The 19,513-nt window shown below is 40.6% G+C and overlaps 1 protein-coding gene across 8 annotated transcripts in view; it reads right to left on the bottom strand.

Annotated features, from left to right (window-relative positions):
• il1rapl2 (interleukin 1 receptor accessory protein-like 2) overlaps positions 1-19,513 on the bottom strand; it is a 608,994-nt gene that overhangs the window by 191,081 nt on the left and 398,400 nt on the right. For all 8 annotated transcript variants that reach the window (XM_034217408.1, XM_034217411.1, XM_034217412.1 and 5 more), the window contains one exon: positions 19,299-19,452. In XM_034217408.1, the coding sequence (XP_034073299.1) occupies positions 19,299-19,452 (154 nt within the window). The remainder of the gene's footprint in view (positions 1-19,298; positions 19,453-19,513) is intronic.

Genomic DNA, 19,513 nt, shown 5'->3' with positions numbered 1-19,513 from the left:
ATTAGAATCTGGTGCTAGCTGCTCTAACGGATATAAGAAAAATATGTTTCTACAATAATGTGGAGGGAGAGTCCTCTCCAGTCAGACTGAGAGGCTGATAACTACAGCTCAGTGAGGTAAAGGACTCTGAGTGTTATATAGTTCACTTTAGTCTAAGTTCAAACGGTTTTGTCACAATTTATGTAAACACATATTTCCAAGGCTCTCCTTTATAATTATTGGGATGAACAGGTTTGAAATCATTCCAATGTATACTATAGGACAGTAACCAAAAATATCCTTTAAAACTGGAGAGATTAAAAAAAATGCATAAATAAATGTTAAGGTAAAATAAGATATGAATGAACAACATAAATAAAATAAGTTACATTCATTTGTTATTGGCTATGGTAGGTTATTGGTTATGTTCACATACTTATTTGATTACATCCACTTGTCTAAGATGACAACAGAGACTTTCGACCCAAACCCAGCTGTTGACTTGTGGATGCAAGCAGCTAATCGCAGACTCAACCAGAGAGAAAGAAGTAGGCCTACATCATCAGCTACCATGTCTGACAGAGAGGAAGACAGTGAGGAGAACAGTCAGGAGGGTAGTGAGTGATGACAGCTGGTCGTGCTAATGTTGTCTTGTGTTCACCTCTGCATGTGTGTTCTGTGTTCACCTCTGCATGTGTGTTCAGTGCCGTGTGTCTGGCAAATAAAGTCAATACCCCCTCAAAAGTTACGGTTTATTTCATTTGAAGGATGAGCACCAAGCAACATCTCAAGGTGCTCCTTTGAGAACCAGGGCAAAAAAGTTATGTGCACCCCTGTTTATATCCTATCACCTCACCTGTTAGTTCCCATTATTGTGACAAATATTGAATTATGAATTTGACTGAGTGTGTGAAATGCAGGATGTAGAATGAATGGTTATTATTATGAATGAAATTACTTGCAGGTGGAAGTCATGAATATAAATGTACCTTCCATCTGTGATTAAAGCTAGAAAATAATTTGATTTGCTCTCTTGTTACAGAAAATGTAATGTCCTGATATGCAGTACTGAATATTGTGTTTTATGTGTCTCTGCATTATTATCTCCATGAGTTGCGTCTAACACATTTGAATACTTCTAAAAAATAACTGAGATAATTGATCTAACTTTTTTAAATGTGAGGTCTCTGCTTGCTAAACTAATTTTATGGAGGATTATGAAATGTCCCGTTCCATGCAGGCCTCACATAATAATTATATGGATGAAGTTTGTTGAAGTCTACCGAGAGTAAACAAAGTTTGTTATTAATGTCTCAGTGTTGGCTAACCTGGCGTAAATCATTTTGCATAATCCCTCCACTTTGGTTTCTCCTCATCTTGTTTTCCTGCTTTCTTTTCTCCTTGTTGTTTTACTTTGCCTCTGCCAGAGGTATCGATGTGTGAGAGACAGAAGGGTCTGCATCTTAAGGTTGCTTAATGCAATTAACTCGACCACTGGGTTTTTAGTGTGTGTGTGTGTGTGTGTGTGTGTGTGTGTGTGTGTGTGTGTGTGTGTGTGTGTGTGTGTGTGTGTGTGTGTGTGTGTGTGTGTGTGTGAGAGAGAGAGAGAAAGCCTGAATCAAGGATATAGGTCAACATCAATAGTCTTTTGAGTGGGATTCTGAGTAAGCGTGTGTTTGTGTGTAGGTTAAAAACACATGGATGTGCCCTTCTTCAACATGAATGGATAAATTAAAGAGTGAGTCTACATAATGTACCTCTCGAGTCCCTTCATCAAGTCACCTCGACCAAACACACGCACACACACATGAAGTATATACACCGAAAACGAAAAGACTGCTGTGTCCCCTGGGTCCCTTCTTCTGTGTATCTACCCATGTAAAACTATAGCACATGTAGCAGTCCTTTTAATGCTGTAGATATTTAGTAACATGCTAAAATGTATGTGTTCTATAATATAGCATGTCTCTATTCTCAAGTGTTGTATAGCTTATTAGAGTGTTTCACATGTCTTCATTATGTCTTATGACCGTACTTGAATAAATACATGATATGAAACTAAATGAAACCGAGTGTGTTTGAACAATCTTATATTAGTGTCTGTTGAAAGCCAGTTTCGTTTAGGAGTGTGGTTTTTGTAAGGAAAATGTTCTTGTTAGGAGTAAGGTTCTTGTAAGGAGTAAGGTTCGTGTTAGGAGTAAGATTTGTGTCAGGCCTAAGCTTCGTGCTAAGCGCAAGGTTCGTCTTCGGCGTGAGGTTCGTGTTACGTTTACGCCCTGTACACACGGTTCCGTTGGAAGCTTCAATGGAAACGCTTCCCATTCACTTTGAATGGGATGACGTCTCGCTTTGCCGAACTGAATTGTGGTGCCATCTTTATGTCTCACATAGTGTGTGTGTGTGTGTGTGTGTGTGTGTGTGTGTGTGTGTGTGTGTGTGTGTGTGTGGGTGTGTGTGTGTGTGTGTGTGTGTGTGTGTGTGTGTGTGTGTGTGTGTGTGTGTGTTTGGGAGGGAGTATAAACCTCACCGAGCCCATCTATCTTTGGAGAACAGAGCCAATTTCACAATGAATTAGGAGGTGAGTCTCTAACTAGGTCACTGGCCCTTAAAAAAAGAAACACACACACACTAGACACTGTGTCAAATTGAGAGATAGATAGGTGGAACAAGAGGAAGAGTATTTAAAGTATAATAGAGCTGAAGGGAAGACAAATGCATCTCTGAAAGAAAAGAGTGGGATGAGGGTGAGAGGCAGACAAATGGAGGGAAATAAAGAGAGAAGAGGGAGGTGGAGAGAGAGAAAAGAGAAAGAAGAACTGCATCCTAGAGAGAGGGGTGTCTGTTATGCAGAGGAAGTAATGTTGCATTAGGCTTAACAGTATTCCAATGAGGTTACAAATATTTTTGCTCCACAACAAATCCCCTCTATTCCTTTGTTTCTCTCATTCCGTCTTTGTCGCTTCCAGTCTTCCCCTCGCACACAGCCACTAACACACATCGGAATACAGACATCCTCAGCAGTGATACATTCAGCCTGAATGCTGTGTACTTTGCTAACTCACATTTTACTTTGAAATGCATCTGAAATATGGAAGATATTTTTTTTTCTTTGACAAATGGCTACGGGTGGAAAGGGAAGGAAACACAGAGAGAGAGAGAGAGAGAGAGAGGAGAGAGAGAGGAGAGAGAGAGAGAGAGAGAAGAGAGAGAGAGAGAGAGAGAGAGAGAGAGAGAGAGAGAGAGAGGAGGAGAGAGAGAGAGAGAGAGAGAGATTATCTCCAAGACAAAATATGCAGAGGAAGAGGATTAGTCCATGAAGTCCAAAATGGAGGGAGTGGTATTAGTAGTTCTGGAAGGAGATATACAGGAAGTACATAGAGCGACAAAGAAGAGGGGGTAAGGGGGGTTGGATGGGTCAAACCTACACAAGAAGAAGTCAACACGTTCACTTCTTTTAATTATAATGTTCGTAAGGGAACTTACATCAAGTATGTAAAGTACCAGAGTTTCTTTACTGGAGATAAAGTGTTGAAAGGCGGCAATAGAGGACCTGACATTGCCTGAAATGTCCCTCAAGCTTGAGAGCGTATTTGGAAGCAGACACTGCATACGCGCCACCAGCTTTACCCACTGAGCTATCCCGCTCAAATCTAACCAAACAGGCTTAAAGCTGCAACAGTTTAATTGAATGGAGAAAGGAGCAGTGTGCCCAGTCTGAAGCATTATAATGGTAATGTCCTGTTAACGGATAACGGTAATTGAATTACTTGATTATATTCAAAATGTGTATTTTAATTTGTGCTAAAATAACTAGCATATCCCAAGTAGGTACAGAAAAGGGCTTGTCTGGATGTATCAGGATGCATTAACAATTACATTATACAAGTTTGGAGGTCAAAGTGGTGCAAACCACTAGGATGTTATTTATTTACTTCAAATTTTCAAGTGAAACCGGAGAGAAGAGAAAATAGATATTCACTGTAGAATACAGTGATAGATATGTACAGGTATTTTCTTTACACTTTCACATGACATTTACTTCCAGGTATGATCTAAATTGAACATTACTTGCATAATTTCTGTGATTTGCTTCCACTTCGTTCCTACTTATATTGCAATTATAGAGTCAAAATGGTTATTACGTTTAAATGACTGTCAGTACAAAAATAAACTTGACATGCTATTAGTATATTCCTTAGTTTTCTTTTTTCATATTTGGAACCACTGTAAACACATTTAGATGTTCTCCCTGTGTTACACACTTAAAGATTATAGCACAGATATAGTGTCAGATACATCATAATACTACTAGTCTTGTTTGTACGTAAAGGCTTGCGGGCAAACACACAGACACAGACACACACACAGACACACACACACACACACACACACACACACACACACACACACACACAGACACACACACAGACACACACACACAGACACACACACAGACACACACACACACACACACACACACACACACACACACACACACACACACACACACACACACACACACACACACACACACACACACACACACATACACACACACACACACAAAGAGTTTTGGTGTGGTAGGTAGCAGATTGCTCCTGAAGGCAGCTCGGGGCTGATGGAGCTCTTCACTGTGAGACATGACGGTTAAAACAAAACACGAGTTCAGTCTGTCTTTCTCTTGCTCTCCCCCTCTCTGTCTGCAGAACCATTAAGAAAAAAGGTCTTTCTCCAATAATCGTTTGATCCTAACAGAGAGCAACATTAATTCCTTGGATTATGATGGAAAACTGGGTTGAAGTGCAGAGATCACTCCTTGGTTTTATGGAGATTCAGATTTTTTTTTTTCTCATTGAAGCTCTTGTTTCGATGTTTTTAAAGAGGGCCTGCATGCTTTTCTTTTTTCTTTACTTTAGTAAGTAATTTTCGCTTTGTGCATGTAAACTGCAACGTCTGAAATCCCTGTGTTCCCTCCAGAGGGAGTTTCTCTCCCACACTCCCCCCCCTTCCCGCCTCCATTTGAGTCCTTTGTTTACTTCCGTAACATAATGACATCACTATGTAACAGTCGCGCTTCAGGGGCAAAACATCTTTGACACATCTCTGAGTGGTTGATCAATCACAACAAAGCCGGCCAGCTAACCAATCAGAGCAGGGTCAGTGGTTCCATCCAAAGCCTCTGCCGGCAACATGTTTGGTGTTTGTTTGTTCAGGTGTTCTTGGACAAGATACCTGACCCCAAGTTGCTCCCGTAGACATGGGCGTTGTGTATTATAGTGTTTGTAAGGTGCTTTGGCGTCTAGACTATTTATATATCAGTTTAGTCTTAATTTACATCTTCATTTTATCTCTATTTTGAAGTGTATTGCTCTCTACAGCTTCACTTTGAAACTTGAGATATAACAATAGAGAGTCTACAGTCACACTTGCGGCTCTTTGAGGCGATACTTAAGCAATTTACTGTATTTTTTAAAGTTCAATTTTTCTTTTTTTCTTTTTATGTTCCTTCCTGCATCTCTGCCTCTCTTCCACCGACCCTGAGTTATCCCTGCTCTGCTCTGACCTGATCAAATCTGTTCTGGCCAGCGGAGCTTGCGTGTGCCTCATTTGTTTATGTGTGTGGAAGTATGTTTGTGTGTCTCACTGTGGGATCTATTCCGGGGCTATTCCTCCCAAGGGTAGTGCAGTGATACTATATGACCCTGCACTCAGTGATCACCAGAGAGATCACATAGCATTACAAACAACTGCATGTTAATGTGAACACACACATAATCATTTAAAATACAGAAATGCAATGTAATAGAACAATTCTTTATAACAAAACAAATTACATTTAGAAGACACATTTTGACTGGTTAATAATGATGGTGAAGGTTTCATAAAGCATGTGATACAAGCTTTCCCTAATGTAATATAGATGACTGCATGGCTCAGGGAGAGTTTTATATCACAGGCCATAAGACTGCTACGCTTTAGCTTGCACTATTTGTATTGTTACGTTTTTTTGATGTTTTTTGATGTCTTATAATTGCATTGTTGAGGAACCTCTTACCAAACTACACTGTAGTTGTGTATTTGTTATGACATTAAACCTTAGAATCTTTGGAAAGTAGGACTGTAGTACTGTTTTATTGGGGTCGAATGAATTCCTTTGAGCTTGATTAAACATGGTAAATATTTAATTGCACTTTAATTATTTTGTGATGTAGCCACAGTGTCTTAATTATGATTTCCTAAGATATCTTGATTCTGATTTCGAGGGGCAGTATCAACAAGCGTAGACAACTACAGTATGTCTCTGGACGCATTAGGATGGACCAGCAAAATACTCGTGAACTGGGGGGGGGGAAGAGTATATTGTGAACGGTTAGCACCAGTGTTATGCACGCCCGCCGAGATATGCATGCACCTCGCGGGAGCGCGCACAGCGTAAAACGACAACGCAGACATTTCAATACCGGAGGCTCGCTGCGGGGAGAAACTGTGGCGCTGTTCCGAGTTTGTTCTAATCAGTCAAAATGACTTAAAGATTTGTCCGTCATTGTTAAAAAAATGGCATCATAGATGGAAAATATTCGGTTAACGCGACCACTGGTTCCACATCACATGGGTCCAGACTTTTCAACTTTAAGAGGATTGGCTCTTCCTCACACATTATTGTAGATATAATGTTGCTAGTACGTTTTCCAAGTCTGTTTAAAGTGTGCTTTTCAACCCTTGAAGTGTTTTGTCAGCGTAGTTTAACCTAGAGGAGTGTGATGGGTTTCGCTGTGAGAAAGGAAATTACTTTCTGACGACTTAATGACTTGAAAGCATTTTCCGCCATCTTTGATGCAAGAACAGACTGGGACTGTGGGTGTTTCTCAATGTCGAGGACGCTTGCTTGGTAGTACATGTCTTCCGAGCAGTGTTGGGACTAACGCGCTACAAAGTAACGCGTTACTGTAACGCCGTTATTTTTGGCAGTAACTAGTACTCTAACGCATTACTTTTTAAATTCAGTAACTCAGTTACCGTTACTATATGGTGCGTTACTCCGTTACTGCGTTAGTTTTTTTATATAGTCAACAGCCAGGCGAACAGAGATGAGAACTGTACTTAAGTACAGTACTTGAGTAAATGTACTTAGATACTTCCTGTGTCACATGCGGAGACGCGCTGTGGGCGTGTTTGTGTTGTTTACTAACAAGACTATCATGGCGGCGGCGGAGCTCAAGTCTAGTTTCTCCACCTGGAGATATTCTCACTATTTCACTTTTGTCGAGCACAAAGATCCTATCTACTGCCCAAACCAGTAATTCAAATCTCTTAAAACATCTGCAAAAACAACATGCTGGGACGAAGCTAGTAGCTAAGACCACAGAGACTCAGCCGACGCCACTCCACCTCCACCTAAGCAACAGCGGCTGGATTTTAACCAAGGGACTGCTGGCCAGGGAAAAGTCGATAAAGCCATTGCACGGTATGTTGTAGAACACATGCAGGCTATTGCTACAGTGGAGTCACCCGCTTTCAGGGAGCTAGTTAGCATGATACCATGTCCGGGCGGCACACGGCATATGGGACGGAACACTTGTTCCAACTACCTGGAGAAAGAATATACAAAAATGGAAAGCCAGCTAATATCGATGCAATCCAGATTGCATAAAATGCATGTCAAGTTGATCAACAGATTGTATTATTCTCCAATGCAATAACAGTACTGAAATGAAGGCTATAAGGGCATTAATGGGAGCCCTTTTTTTTAGTAACTAAAACGTTACTTTTCACAGTAACGCATTACTTTTGGGTGTAAGTAACTAGTAAAGTAACTGAGTTACTTTTTAAATGAAGTAACTAGTAATAGTAACTAGTTACTGGTTTTCAGTAACTAGCACAACACTGCTTCCGAGTCACTTGCTTCAGAAGCGTGGCAAGAATCCTTCCTAGCCTTGGAAAACGAAGAATTGTGGAACAGGCTAACAGGTGTGCAGGTGTGCGTCATATGCGAGGCCCCGCCTTAAATGGAGCCCGATTTCCGCCAAAGATTTGGAAATTGGTCCGTGCGCAAAGCATTGTGGGGATTTTAAGACCGCGGAGTCTACACATGTGCAGCCTAGAAATGTCTCGCTACGAATTACGCCGGCCTCGGTAGAATTCCAAGTATAATCCAGAAGTGCAGTGGAATCACTGTGTCATACACAGGGAAACACTGGCGGCCAAAAAACTGAGTCCTGTGTTGCATGACGTTTTGAACAACAGCATCAAAGTGATTAACTTCATAAAGTCAAGGCCACTCAATGCACGTCTGTTTCACCGCCTTTGCGAGGACATGGGAGCTGAACACACCCAACTACTGCTACACACAGAAGTGTGCTGGCTCTCTCGGGGGAGGATACTGAGCAGGTTGTTGGAGCTACGATCGGAGGTGTACACCTTTCTGTCAGAGCAAGGATCTCCCTATGCCACACTGTTTGAGGACACAGATTGGCTTGCAAAGCTTTGCTATCTGGCAGACATATTCAGCAAATTGAATGAGCTGAATGTGTGCATGCAGGGCAAGAACACCAACATTCTGAACCTGTATGACAAGGTTGGTGGTTTCGTAAAGAAAGCAGAGTTGTGGAAACGGGCATGTGCACAGGGGGATCTCACCTGCTTTCCTCAGGTAGATGCTTTCCTCTCCAGTGAGGATGTGCTCCAGTCAAGTCCATTATAGAGGAACACTTGGCCAACCTGATAGTTAGTTTCAAGTCGTACTTTCCTGACATGGAAGAGAAACCTGCACAGCTTGATTGGGTAAGAAACCCATTTCTTCTGTCAGAAGCAAACAGAGAAAAGCTGCCTCTCTGTCGCCAGGAAAAACTCTTGGATGTGTCATCTGACCGTGGCCTAAAGATGACATTTGAGAACTCCACTCTCACGCAGTTTTGGGTGTGTGTGAAAAAGGAGCATCCTGAGCTGGGAAAAACAGCTTTGGAGCAGCTACTGCCCTTTGAATCCACATATTTGTGTGAGGCCTCCTTCTCTGCAATGACTCTGATCAAAACAAAGCAGAGAAACAGACTGAGCCTGGAAAACAGTCTGATCACTGCTGTGTCCTCTCTGTCACCAAGGATGACCAAGATCCTCGGTGAAGGACAAGCACATGTTTCACACTAAATTATAAGTGCTCTTATTATTACTTGTTAGTGTTATTGCAATTTATAGTTTATTTGTTAATACAATTGCTTGTTTTGTTTGCCAATGTTTTGAAACTAAATTGTATGTTCGATTTTCAAATGCAGTTTAATGCACCTAAAACTCATAAATATTGTCATTGCAGTGTTATTACATAGTTATTTTGTAATTGCACATTTTTGTTACAATGTTTTTCTTTTGTTTAACCCTTCCATGCATTGTGGTCATTAGAGACTGCTTATTTAGTGGGAATGCTGTTAACAGCATTCCAACTATCTGTTCTTCTACGCACGAAATTCTTTAATTTTATTCCGCCCGTTATTTTGCCGGTCTTCTCCTCCCGCATTGAACATCGCGCAGAAACTCCGTTCAAACATCAAAACGTTCAGCTCAGTCGGGAATCGAGTGCTGTTACTTTTATCATTCATACATTTTCATAATTTCAGAGATACATCCCATAATTCATCCCATTTTTAACCATTGAAGTTCAATGGAGAAAATCTTCAGACTTGAACAATCTTCATGTGACTTCAACTACTAACTGTTCCTTCATACTTTCACTCAGAAATCTCATTCCAATTTTAAAATGTTAGACATCTTTCTGAAATGATTCGTGTAAGACAACTTTTACATTTGATTCTTACTTTTAGAGATAATAAACATCGTTCAGACCTTGGTAAAGAAGCTTTCTTCAGATTTTTACATTAAAGGGATAGTGGAAATCCGCGAATTTTGGGTTTAACTTATGTATTTTTATTAAAAATAAGCATAATAAACAATTTTTTTTTATTTCATGCGCCTAATTTCATTTTATTTTCAATTTTACTGCGCCCTCTCAATGAAACAAAATACTTCGGGAATCGTCGGGAATCTTCGGGGGATGACGAGAGCATAGGAAGACGGGCACAAACAATGGCGGACAATCAATAGCATTTGCATGTGAATAGCCGACCTTTATTATGGTGAATAGATGTGTCAATACTTTATACCCAGTATATTGCCATAAATATGATGATTGATTATCAGTAAAAAATTCTACGTGACACAACGACATTGGATTAACCTTGAGATGCGTTTTTATTCCGTTGAACACAACTTTTGATCACAAATCAAAAAAGGTAAGACGTAATTATTGTAATATTTTTGGAACCGGATGTTGTTTACTTTCTCTTTTCTGGCTGATAGCTCCAGGAATTCGAGGTCTTACAGTGATGACATTACATGTGTGGAATCTGTGGAGTCTCAGCTTTAAATCGTATATCTTGTTTGTGCAGTTAAGATAGTAATAAGGGCATTTCTACCGTGTGTTGTGTGTAAAAATGCGTTAGCATTAGTTAGCATTGTTTCGCTCAATGCTAATTCAAAGGCTTGGTATTACTCTTGTGTTTTTTCTAGCTAACAATTGTTCTTATTGTCAGTTAGCGGAGTTTCTTACCTTTAAAAGGGTATGAAACATTAATAGTTTCATAAATGTTAAGAAGCCCTGAGACATGTGAGAGAAAAAAAACTGTGGGAGGGGTCCACTGGGGGGACCTTCGGGCTTAACTGGTTAACAATGATTAATATTTGTAAAGGCTACAGGTGATCTTAAGATGCGTGAGCTATGCTTAGGGACCTATCAGTCAAGATTATTTGTGCGTAGGGGTGCATCATCTGGCGCCTGGTCCTGGTCATCCTCGCCATTGCCCATGCCGTGAACCATCACCTCGGGCTCGGGCTCGAACAAATAAGGACGTAATGGTCCATCGTCTGGCTCAATATTGTCACCATCGTCGCTTACTGAACCGGATTCAGATTCAGTTCCTAAAACGACATTTTCGTAGGAAAGCCGAGAGGATGTTTCTGACTCGCTATCATCACTGGATACCTCGTACAATCCTTCTTCTTTGTCTGGTATATTTGCCCTTCCACGTTCATTCTGCATACACGCCATGGTTTGTTATCGTATCGTCTTCCTAAGTTTTCGTCACTTCCGGTTTGGCTGAGTCGAACATTTCGTTTCTAAAAAACTTCGGGGAAGCTGCAATAAAGTGCTTCTAACATGCGTAAGGCAATTATTATATTTTTTTAATCAGGTGTGATTGTTTTGGTACGTAATTATGCTTGTATATAAGTTAAAACGAAACTATTTGAGGTTCCATTTCCACTATCCCTTTAACTAGAGTGCGTGATGTCACAGCTAGAGTGTAGGAAATCTTGAAATTTGCCTTCATATTTTTTTTAAAAACTGCCATAAATCCCAAACGCTACATTCCTGACACATAATTGTTCATGACAAACGTAGGAAAACATCTCGTAGCTTGAAAAATGACAAATAATTAAGCAAAACATAATTAAACAAAATGCCTCTTGAGGGCATGACGTGACAAAAACGTTCAACATGTCTCCATTAAAGCCCATTGTAATTTCAGGCTGATATTTCCTCACAGCAGCAGCCGCACACCTTTAGTTAAACTGCCAAAAAGGCCACATTATTGACCCGAAAGTACACAAAAAGCACACTTCAGATACTCAAGGTCCTTGAGATGCTTCACGCTTTGAAATTTCACCGATATCTGTTACGGTTCTTCAACAAAACGTTTACATGTAAGAGGTTTATCTCTCATTCAGAACAATGGAAACCTTTGATCTCTGGACACCTCGTTAGCTCAAATATAAACACCTGTGTCATGGAACACGATGATGTCATAACTCCAAATGACATGCTCAGAGCAGCAGACTTCAGATAAAGGTTAATGGTCCTGCCCTCAACAGCTCTATGTCAATTATGGGGTGTCATCATATGCCGTTTCCATGGGCGATCAAGAGAAGAGAGAGAGGGTGATCAAGAGGAGAGAGAGAGAGCGATCAAGAGAAGAGAGAGGGCGATCAAGAGAAGAGAGAGAGGGTGATCAAGGGAAGAGAGAGTGGGTGATAGAAGAGTGAGAGGGTGATCAAGAGAAGAGAGAGAGGGCGATCAAGAGAACAGAGAGAGGGCGATCAAGAGAACAGAGAGTGGGCGATCAGGAGAAGAGAGAGAGAAGAGAGAGAGGGTGATCAAGAGAAGAGAGAGAGTCAAACTAAAGTGGAGATATGGCAGAAACCCTACAGTGAAGTGTTCTCCTGTGAGAGGGCGATCAAGAGAAGAGAGAGAGGGCGATCAAGAGAAGAGAGAGAGGGTGATAGAAGAGTGAGAGGGTGATCAAAAGAAGAGAGAGAGGGTGATCAAGAGAAGAGAGAGAGGGTGATATAAGAGTGAGAGGGTGATCAAGAGAAGAGAGAGAGGGTGATTAAGAGAAGAGAGAAAGGGCTATCAAGAGAAGAGAGAGAGGGTGATCAAGAGAAGAGAGAGAAAAAAAAATGTTTTAAAATGTTTTCGTTATGTTCTTTGTTTGTTGTAATTCATGGATGAATCAGTTAATAAATCACACACTGATGGAATATATTGTAATTATTTACATAGGCTTTTTCGATCAAAAATGTTCGGGGGCGGTCAGGGGGTAATTGGCTAAGAAAATGTTTCAAAGGGGGTACATTACTGAAAAAAGTTTGAGAAGCACTGCACTAGGCTATAAACAAACATTAGCTAGTCTGTTACAGCCCAAATGTTGGCTTTTTTGGGTCTTAAAAAATGCCATTGAGAGAAACGTATCATCTCGATTTGAACCGGGACTTCTGCAGAGCATTACAACACCCAATGTTTATGATACACTAAAGTTAGGCATGTTACAACTTCAATATAATCCTGGCTTTTGCCGCAATTTCGACTCTTAGAGAGACTGTACGGACTTAGTCCATTGATAGGTGAAAGGGAGACAAATCTGGAGCATAGTGCACTTTCAAAATATAAAATGCTGTTTTGTTTTTATGGAAACACAACCGCTGGAGCACCATTTCCAACAGTCCTCAACATTTTTGGAGTGCTGTCCATCTTCATTTCTCCAATTTTTCTTAGCATCCAAATGTAATTTGTAATCTTTGTATTATGACTAATTGTACTTGATTGTTTGATAATTCATCCAAGTGCTAAGCCTTCAGTAACTCAAGACAAGCACTGAAGCACAGTGACCCTAGATGTTGGAAAGTTAGCCAAGACACAACAACATCCCAGGGCTAGGAGTTGACAGTAAGAACAGCGTTGTTAACACAAGTGCTTTATCCCAGCTTTATAAAGTGAACACTTCCCCTCGGGGGCATCGGTTAATTAAAAGCTTTGCATGTTTAAGAAAACTAACAGTAAGAAGCTCTGAATAAAGCACATTGAGATATTTAGAACATCTTTCCCCCATTGCAGGCTTTTCTTTGATCTCACAGCCGACTTCTGGTCTATTTCCAGCACTTATTTTCAGCTAAGTGTATTTTTCTGGAATCATAGCCGGCAGCTGATCTGTGGGCTCTTCCTGTGTCTTTGCTTTAATCTCCATTTATTGTTGAGAGCACGGCGATAAAGACTGCTGCCAAGGGGACACAGACCTAGCTACAGTATCAAGGACGGAGATGTTTAGCAAAGGCCTGGCACACACTGACAGATGTCTTAAGGGCTTGTTTCACTGAAAATCCTTTACAGTGGAAGAGTGCTGTCAGAAATACTGAGCTAACGTTGAAGAAATCCTTGTTCCCACGATATGAGATGGAAACCATGATGTAGCTAATCTAACACCACATGCACACATTTGTATTTTTGTGCATGCACAGAGACACACGCAAATATTGCCATTGGTCATGAGCATTGGCTTGGAATGATCAGAGATTTGGCTCTTAGCTGTTTGTGTAGACAGCGGAGTCATAGATCTAAATGTGGACACAAATAGAGAGGAGTGTAGAGAGGCTAGGAAGTAATAAGAGTCAGAGCGATATGGTGGCTTCCAAAACAGGATGGGATAAATTGGCCCCTCAGCAGTTAATGTGTGTGGCATCAGGCTGAAACACAAATCGTGGTTCATTAATGCTTATATTGCTTCACTGAGTCTGGTTCCCATATGTTAGTTTGCTTATCTTTGTATTGCCCGCAAAAACAACACGAGGATATGATGGAGAGTAAATAAATATAGCTAGGACAATAAAAGTGACTGGGTATTTCACTGTGGTGTCATATTATAATAATAATAATAATAATAATAATAATACATTACATTTATATTGCGCTTTTCCTGGTGCTGGGTTGTTGTTCCTTGCGATGATAAAATAACCCATAGTCACGATAAGCATGACGATCATTTTGCATGCAATTTTAACTAATGACATAAAACAACTCTTTGAACATATTTATATGGTTTGTTTTTGCTGAGAGCTTGAAATGTACTTACAGTACTTGTATTCCCTACAAAATTATTCCCTTCTTGACCTCACGTTACCTTGAGGTTTTTGATTTGTGTCACCTTGGCACTTACGCTATTCGATGTGTAAAGCAAAACCTGTATACGAGAAATTAGGATCTCCATAGCACGTACACACTGCTGCACTCACTCCTGTTGTACTTTCAGTTTTATTGATGTAGTAGAAGTGATCAAGAGCTTGCAAATGGGCTGCTGCAACACTACGCATACGCTACATGTTCAATATAGCCTGCCTGTAATGTTAGGGAATCTCACCATTCTCGTGTTAACCAACCCCATTTGAAAACAGAATGGTTTAAAGCGAAAAAGGTTTCTGAGTCACAATCAAAGTATCTAATTCCCCTTTCACACCAAGGCTTTTCCCATTCTAGCTCCGTGCTAGAGCTTTTCTGGTTCGGATCCGGTTCTTTGGTTCAGCTCCCGCTCTGTTCACACCGCTCAGAGCCCGACTGGTGCTGCGTCACTGCGTCATTGTTTGCGTCATGACGTAACTGTTTGCGTGCCTGCTTCATAAAGCCAAACCGCACGGAACCCCCTCACATCGACAACAACAACAATGACCGATTGTATTGAAGCGTTACTCGTTTTGGTTTTGCTCTGTCGAAACGAAATGGAAGAAATGGGACGACTTTACTACCAACTTTACAGTCGTTACATGCTACATTCAAAAGTTCTTTACAATCATCATCATCAACTTCAACGACGATTCCGTAGGAGAAAGAAGGTAAATATACGTCCTATTCGATGGCGTTAGAGCTAGCTGTTGTTAGCCTCTGCATGCGCCAAGCTCAAAATACCCAGCTTTGCAGCATTAATTACTATGGTATAACATTAAAACTGATGCCCCTGCCCCTGCCCCCGCCTCCGACGTAAGCGTGACGTATGCGGTGCTTGCTTTCTAGACCGACAGCTTTTTTGGTGCTTGAAACAAACCGGATTCTGGAGCTTAGAGGCGGCTCCGCTGCGGTGTGAACAGGAAAAAGCAGACCCTTCACGCAATAGCGAGGGGTAGAGCGAGGGATCGCAGATGCCGTCGTGTACGCGGACGGATTAAAACAATTAAACCTAAATAGCTCGCGAATTATACTTTGGCGGGCGTTAATATACCTGGGTGGCCCGCCCAAGTAAAGTCTATGTGTGGGAAACCCTGCTATCTTACCAGTTCTTATGCAACTCGCAAATATCGCTCTCTCTCTCTCTCTTCTCTATCTCTCTCTTCTCTTTTCTCTAATCTCTCTTTTTTCTCTCTCTCTCAATGTTGGTGCGCAAATACGCCTTTTTTCAAATGATCCGGTGCTCTTTTTTGGCGGGGGGTGCGCATGCGCACCTGCGCACGCGCACCTGCGCACCAGTTATGTGCAGCCCTGTATATAAGATGTCACAACATGGGAGCCAGCAAAATCTATTTCCTTCTTCAAAAAATAAACTCACGGGGAAAAAAAGTGATTTCCCATCTTATCTTCCTCCACAGGAGAGTAGATGAAGGGATCTGAGGGGGAATAATTCCTTGACAAATTAAGTTCGCATCGACAACAAAAGGTTTCCGTATATATCTGAACCAGATCACAAAGTGCAAGATGAAAGAGTTTGGTTCTGGGTATTAAAATGTAATAGATATAGAGACCTTAATGCAAGACAGAATACTCTAAGTGGATATTGTTCAAGACATATCTGTTTTCACACTATACAACCTACCACATCACATTACAATATGTAGGAAATACTGGATTAACACACATTTTCTATGTAGAAACTCTATGTTGTCATTGTTGTTCATATCAAAATGCATATTGCACATGGCACAATAAAAAAACACAAGCTCACACTCAGAGAAAGCAGCCCCCCCTCTCCCAACCACACTCTGACACAGTGAAAAAGTGCTGATGGAACTACCGAATGGAACTACCGTCACCAAAGCTACTGCAGCTTGACACAATGTATGTTTAATCTGGGGTTAAAGCAAATAGAGCGAATACCCAAAATGGTGCCAAGAATGTAAAAGCACTCCGCTGTTATAGAGTAGAGTTGTATTGTGCAAAAATGAAACTTTAAAAGTGCTGTAGTAATGATGAATGATGTACTGCTGAGTCTGGGCATCTGTCAAAAATAATGGATGCTCTGGAGTCACTGAGAGATCCATTGCATATTAAAAGCGGACAAAGTACATATTCCTGCATTTGGTTTGAGCCCACTCTCTTTGATTTGTCAGTTTACCCGAAAGTACTCTTAGGGGTATAATGCACGTATATACATTTTATTCCATTTATTTATATAGTGCCGAATCATAACAGAAGTTATCTCACTTTTCCTATAGAGTACATCCAGACCATATTAATAATATATACAGAGAACTAAAAATTCCCACAAAGGACAGTAGCAAGACATGATGTATATCAAATATAATCAACACGTTTAGTTTTACCTGGGGTAAATGTTCAAGCTATCAAGCAAAAACATATTATCGTTATACATATATATTATTCTGAAATAATGAGTTCTTATTTTACATTAAAGTGGACCTATCATGTAGTGATGTGTCGGTCTTTTAAGTGAACGACAGGAGTCGGCTCGCGCCCGCGAACGAGCCGTTTTTTTGTTTGTTTTTTTGTTAAATAATACAAGACAGAATGATATGATGATCTCCGCGCTACAGCTGCTCCGTGCATGCATGCAGTGACATGTAATATCCAAGGATTAGAGACTGTTGGATGCTGCTGTTTTGAGCATTGCAATACATTTATTTTTATTATGTTTTTTTATGATTAGAGACGGTTGGATGCTGCTGTTTTGAGCATTGCAATATATTTATTTTCACTATGTTATTTATTTATGATTATCCTTAGGCTCAGAAAAGATTTGATGTCAGCTGTTGCTGTCTTTCTTTCTATAGTTAATACTGAAATAGAGCCCTGCTGTTTTGTCAGGGCCTTTTCTTTAAATATAATTTTAAAATGTTGATACAGTAGCCCCTTTTTTTTAAATGCCTATGCTTAAGTTTTTATAGGTGTTGCTATCTGCTTTGTGTAGTGTGGTTCTACAAGCAAGTCAGTGCATTCATTGGGTGGTATATCAGAGAGTTACACAGGTCTGTAAATGCAATGAAAACATTTGGCCACAGCAAATCATTTATATTAAACATCTCATTTTTACTTTTGAATACTTCAGTACAAATGATGTATTGAATAATGTAAGTGATATATGTGTACACATATAAATTATTAGTCAAAACAGGGCTACATTTGATTTCATTATAAAAGGTATAATATGTGGTAAACTGAAGAGGCGTTTGGGAGCCGAAAGAGCCGGCTCTTCTTGGTGAGCCGAGCCAAATGAGCCGGAATTCCCATCACTACTATCATGCTATATTTGAAACATATATTGTAGGGCCATACCTATATAAAACATGTCTGCGAATTTTTTTTTCAAAATACCAAACAGATTATACATTTTAGCCATGCCTCATTTCGCTCTATTTGCTCTTTTCCAGCCCTGTTTTTGCAAGGGCTGATTCTGCTTTTGTGGCAGAAGTTGTATTCCTTTTTCATGTGTGGTGTGCCACATGGCTCAATTGGAAGACCACTCTAGTATTTTGTTTACTCTCAGCAACATCTCTAGCAAAAATAAATTGAACACCACCAAACTTATTTACCAATAACATCAGCGGGAAATCCCAATCTTGTACATGTTGTAGAGGAAACTTCTGTGTAGCTATGCAGTGGGAGTCACCGACTCAGGAAGGAGACACGGTAGGAGCAGTAGCTTTGATGTCAAACACTGATGGTTTATTTGGAGTTACGGCCGGAGGATTCACATCACAAGTCCAAGAGTCAGAGGTTCTGACTTCACGGTAGAGTTGCCACGTCAATTCTGGAGAGCCTCTCTCTTGCCAGCCCATCTAACTGGTTTCGCAGAGAGTAAACAACATATTTGAGAAGATAGCCTAAACAGTGTGGGAACACTGAGCTACTTGCGTCGGACACTTATGACCTTGAAGATTTCACCTTGGAGTCCACAAATACAGAGAAGGAAGTGTCCCAGTGTACCCACAACACAGACCATCTGTGACCCAGTATTGACCGGTCACAGAATGGGAACAATAACATTATTGGCTAAGCAGCCTGTGTCCTTAAAGAAGGTAAACAGACATCAAGGTTTGTCCTGTATGTTACAAATTGGCGTCTATGATAATTATTTCCATAACACATGTCATTTACAGCCTTGATCAGATTTAGTGCTGAATGTCTGATGTTCCTTCATTTTATTGACAAGAAATTGCAACCAATATGAATCAGTGACCTCCTCTTTGTCACTTCATAAAGCAACTTTACCCTGCCTTTATTTTATGCCATTCAATCACATTTGATATATTCAGGTTCACGCCAGAGATCTCCTTCTCTTTATTGTAATAACTTCTCATTGCAGCAATAAGCCTAACAAATTCAAGCAAGCTTGTCCACAATAATTCAATTTGTGCCTCCCTTCACTAGCTCTCAGAATTGGTTTCAAAATTGTAATAATCATACATTAAAGGGTACATTAGGCCTAGGCCCAAGATACATCTGTGAACTCCTGACCCTCTATGAGCAGGCCTGCAGCCTCAGGCCCTCTGGTTAGATTCCCCTTGCTGTGTCTAGGTCCAGGTGAAGGATTTCCTGAGGATTAATCAATATCATTCAATTTCTAATTCCAATCCTTAGGTTCAATGCTTCCTCTCTCAATTGTTTTCTGTCCTAAACTCTTTCATTTCTCATTCTATTTTTCAAGGATCCATCCACCAATCCATGCAGAAAGACGCCACATGATATTGCTATCATTTTAAGTTATCTATGCACCGTGTCCTACCTGTGACTTTGAGTTGAGTCGTTCGTCGCACATGTCTGGAGCCATACTGTAACTCACAGGTGTAATTTCCCTCGTCACCCTCCTCCACCTCAGGAATCCAGACGTGTGTAGTGTTAACAATGATGGAGCTTCTCCATTCAACCCGTTCACACTCCTGAGAAGAGACACATGCTGATGAAGTGGAACAGACTACAGAAGAATAAAAGATGCCTTGA

This window comes from Gymnodraco acuticeps, unplaced genomic scaffold, assembly GCF_902827175.1.
Source record: "Gymnodraco acuticeps unplaced genomic scaffold, fGymAcu1.1, whole genome shotgun sequence".
Taxonomy (NCBI): Eukaryota; Metazoa; Chordata; class Actinopteri; order Perciformes; family Bathydraconidae; genus Gymnodraco; species Gymnodraco acuticeps.
This window is presented reverse-complemented; position numbering and strand designations above follow the sequence as displayed.